General features: G+C 54.9%; 1 protein-coding gene across 1 annotated transcript in view; it reads left to right on the top strand.

Annotated features, from left to right (window-relative positions):
- The first annotated feature begins 1,746 nt into the window (after window positions 1–1,746).
- LOC109289794 (protocadherin gamma-C5-like) overlaps window positions 1,747–4,558 on the top strand; it is a 9,570-nt gene continuing 6,758 nt past the window's right edge. Inside the window, exons 1-2 of the mRNA XM_019505997.1 lie at window positions 1,747–2,911; window positions 3,062–4,554. Coding sequence (XP_019361542.1) covers window positions 2,874–2,911; window positions 3,062–4,554 — 1,531 coding nt within the window. The 5' untranslated portion in view covers window positions 1,747–2,873. The remainder of the gene's footprint in view (window positions 2,912–3,061; window positions 4,555–4,558) is intronic.

Here is a 4,558-nt window from a genome sequence, read left to right as displayed (position 1 = left end):
GCCCCGCAGCCTCCTAGGGGCTGCTGTGCAAAGGAAGCCTCTGGGCCCTCGCATTGCGCCTCACGGCGCGCTCAAGCTCTGGAGGCTGCCAAGCTGCCTCCCCTTGGCAGGCTGCAGGCGGAGCCGGAGCCGTTTGTCTGATCAGGTGCTGCTGTGACGGCGGGAGCACGGCGGGAAGGCAAGGAGGGGGGCTGGTCCGGGACGCATCCACACTCGGAAAAGTAGCGCGTCGCTCTCCTGTCGTCCTCCCCCGGGTGCGGGCACACAGCGTCAGTCCTGCTACTCGGGCCTTTGTCCGGAGCCTGGCCTGGCTCTTGACGCTGCTCAGGTGGCCTCTGGACAGCTGCAGCTCCTTCCCGGCTGCCCGCAGGGAGCTCCGAGCTCTGGCTGCGAGCGGCGCCTGGGCTGTGGCGGAGCGCAGTGGTGTCCTGCTGCTGCCCGCGGAGCTCCCGCCGGGCCCCGCCCTCGACAAGGGTCTCTAGAAAGGGTGTCGAAAGGCTCCCGCGTTTTCCACCCGCGCCGCGCGCGTGGAGATTGCCGAGTCTGACTCCAGGGGCGTCTGGAGGGAGCGGGGTAGTTGCACACTGGGACCCACTCCCTCAGCTTCCCCGGCTGAGCCCGCCCGGTTTCTTCACCTTGATGTGAGGAATGGCCAAGGGGAGGGAAAGCCTCCGTCTGGTGCCGGGGACAGCTCTGGGCACGGATTCGCAGGCTCTGCACCGCCTGCGAATCACGGCCCTGATCAGCGGGTTTCCTGCTAAATCGGGTGCTGCTGAAATCCTGCTCCTGGTCTCAGCTGTTTTCTACTAGTTCTGTACTAAGCTGGAAAATGCTCCAGAGGTGTCAACACAGAGGGATAACACAAAGTACGAGGGACCAGATAAGGAGAAAATGGAGAGATCGACTCTCTTTCAGTATCTCACTCATCGGAAAGCCCGCAAGTTGATCATTGTCCATAAGAAGACTGGAGAGGTAAGAATCCTAGGAAATGGGGGCTCTAAAGAGGGCGCAGTTCACAAAATATGAGTGAAGGGGTTACCAGGAGCCTGCGGTTAGGAGATGGGATTTTGTGTGTGTGTGTGTGGGGGGGGGGATGCAGAGCATCTGAGGACGGGATTGAGATCACAGCTACAGTACCAGGATCACGGGCCCTTTCCAGCTGGAGCGGGTGGCGGACCTGTTCAGTCTCCGCCAGCACGAGAGAGATCAGAGCCACCCGAGCCCTCCTGGGACAGAACTGCCTTGTACCAGAGATCGCCCTCGTGGTCAGGGGCAGTGAGGAGCCACCCACGTTTACCAGGACGCCTGTAAGGATGAATATGAAGGAGGACCCATCCCAGACTTGAAGCACTTTTCCCAGTTGCTGATGTGCCCCATTGCTACTCTGCCCGTGGTCTCGGGCCTCTTCGCTGTTCTTGTCATATAGTTCTGGCCTTAAGTGCCATAGAAGGACAGCCGCTCCGACACACCTTGCACTACGTCTCTGGGAAGGAAGAAGCTCCGTGGAAAGGTGAGGCATTTTGGAGATCTTCAAATGAATGTCAGGCTGGATCAGAAGCTGAGGTTCTCGGTTGTCTTTGCGGGAGATTCTTTTCTCTTTATCCTCGTCGAAGGCCCTTTAGACTCCTTCAGAGAAAAGCAACTGCGTGGTTAGTTCACAGGACACCAGGAACACGGACACTCTCCAGCATGTTAGCCATCTCGAGGAGCTTGCAAAGTGAAATGTGAATTGCATTTTGTAAATAGGCTGTGATTTAGCACATTCTTGTGATGCCGTCAATTTGTTGACAGATTTCTTATATTTTTGGTGACTCGTGTTTTGAGAACATCGTTTACCCTTTAGTTCCGAGTGAGGGGTTGGCTTTAACATCCGAGTCCTTGGTGAAGAAGGCAGAATATAGAATAGCGTTAACAATTGCAGTGTTGTCTGCCTGCAGCAGTCCTTGCAGTCGAGTTGTAGATTTCTGAAAATCACACTTGCTCTGTAAAACTACAGCGAAATCCTCGCACACAGTGCTGGTAAAATGATCATTCCTCTCTTTCTGAGTACCGGATTATTCCTGTGGCTCTGAGACACCGTGACTGATTATTTCCTGATTCTTGCGTTGCAGGGTGGTAATTTCTGGGTGTTTAGCAAGTAGGACCTTTTATCTGGTTATGTCTAAGGCTCGAAAATGATATTGAGGGCATTCTGCCAACTGAGTGAAAATGTGCTGTGGAGGCTTCATCTGGCTAAGCTATACTAAGTCTCTTTTCACGGAGCATAAAAAGCCACTCGTCACAGAGACCATAGCTCTGCATGCATCACAGCCGGGGATTTGTCCTTTGTTCGGAGGAGATGGATGATAGCTGAAGTCACCATTGTGGTTGCTTAAGCGACACTGTGAGGATGTTTGTACCCTGTGTGCTTCCCAGACATGCTGTTTCCTTGAGAACCAGAATGTGAGCATCTAAACTTAGCTGCCAACGCGAATGACTAGAAGCTGGTGAAACGTAATTCTGTGGGAGTTGGTCCTGCTGACGCAGACTAGAGGCGCTAGTGTATGTACCTTTAAAAGGTTTAGGAGGGGTTGTCATTGGCCGACAGCGGATGTAGCTGTTATCCAATTAGCTGCTGATCTAAGATGCGGGGATCCGTTCTTCCTAGTTCTACTCCCCTCCTCCAGCGCCATGGCTGAGATTCAGCTCTCCTCCCCCATCCCACCCCCTCCACTCTGACTAACAATTGCTGCTGCAGCCAGGCAAATCTGAGAGCTGTTGTAATAGCTGTGGAGAGGAAAACCGAGGGATTTTAGCAGCTGATATCCAGACCCCGGCTCGTCCTTTGTGCCGAGACCGGGCAAAGACTCCTCGTAAGACAGGAGAACTCAAAAATGGAGCCCCGAAGGCCCCGGCAGCCCCCTTGGAAATGGCAAGTACTGGGTTTGTTTTCGCTGTGCGGCTGGGGCTGGGTCTCTGGGCAGATTCGCTATTCAGTGGTGGAGGAATCGGAGCTGGGGACAGTGGTGGGGAATGTGGCTCAAGACCTGGGCTTAAAAGTGGCGGATCTTTCCGGTCGCAGGCTGCGCCTGGGGTCCGAGGAGAGCAGACGGTACTTTGTCGTGAGCCTGGCCAGCGGCGATCTGCTGGTGAACGAGCAGATAGATCGAGAAAGCCTGTGTGGAGCCAGTGTGAGCTGCGTGCTGCCGGTGCAGGTCGTTATAGAAACCCCCCTGGAGCTCTTCCGCCTGGAGGTCGAGATTCTGGACTTGAATGACAATTCTCCCAGGTTTCCCACCACCCATCGCACTGTGAGGATAGCGGAATCCTCCACCTTGGCTGCGCGCTTTCCTCTGGACAATGCCCAGGACCCAGACGTGGGGACTAACACTGTCAGTTCCTACCATCTCAGTCCCAACCCGCACTTCTCTCTGACCGTAAAGAACCTGAAGGATGGCAGACTTTTCCCGGAGCTGGTGCTGGAGCGAGCTCTGGACCGGGAAGACCAATCTGAACACCAGCTGGCCCTGACCGCCTTCGATGGAGGAAACCCTGCCCGGTCGGGAACCGCACAGATAACCGTGGTTGTTTTGGATGCCAACGACAATGCCCCGCTGTTCGATCAGCCCGTGTACAAGGTCAGCCTTCTGGAAAATACCCCGCTGGAGACTCGGCTCATTAAACTCAACGCTACCGACCCAGACGAGGGCCCCAACGGAGAAGTACAGTACTCCTTTGGGGTTCACACGTCCGACTCAATCCGGAAGTTGTTCGCCTTAGATCTCCACACCGGGGAGATCACTGTTCAGGGAGCTCTGGATTTCGAAGAAACGGGTTTCTATGAAATCCACATAAAAGCCAAAGACAAGGGGGTGCCGGAAATGGAAGGCCACTGCGTCGTTCAGGTGGAAGTGGAAGACGCCAACGATAACTCCCCAGAGGTCCTGATGACCTCCCTGGTGAATCCAGTGCCTGAAAACACTCCGTTGGAAACCGTGGTGGGGCTCTTGAATGTGCAAGACCGTGACTCTGGGGTCAACGGGGAGGTGAGCCTAGAAATCCCACCAAGTTTGCCATTCAGAATCAAATCCTTCGACAACCACTATTCTCTGATCACCCGCGAGAGCCTGGACAGAGAAAAGATTGCCCAGTACACGATTGAGCTGACCGCCAGGGACGCGGGGTCCCCGGCTCTAACCACGAAGATCACTATACTGCTGAACATCTCCGACGTCAATGACAACTCCCCTAGCTTCTCCCAGCCCTTCTACAACTCCTTCCTGCAGGAGAACAACGCCCCGGGCTCCTTGCTCTGCACTGTGTCCGCTGCTGACCCAGACGAAGGAGACAATTCCCGCCTCACTTACTCTATAGTTGAAAGTGAAATCCAGGGCGCTCCTGCCTCCTCTTTTGTCCATATTAACCCGGACGATGGAAATATTTATGCCCAGCGCACTTTTGATTTTGAGCAGTTTCGTGTCTTGCAGATTCCCGTGGCTGTGCAGGACTCTGGGTCTCCACGTCTCAGCTGCAATGCGACCGTCTACATTTTTATTCTGGATCAGAACGACACCCCCCC

Source organism: Gavialis gangeticus, unplaced genomic scaffold (genome assembly GCF_001723915.1).
Source record: "Gavialis gangeticus isolate Ggan-Ray unplaced genomic scaffold, GavGan_comp1, whole genome shotgun sequence".
NCBI classification, from domain to species: Eukaryota; Metazoa; Chordata; order Crocodylia; family Gavialidae; genus Gavialis; species Gavialis gangeticus.
The sequence above is the reverse complement of the archived record's forward strand: the minus strand, read 5'-3'. Positions and strand labels throughout refer to the sequence as shown.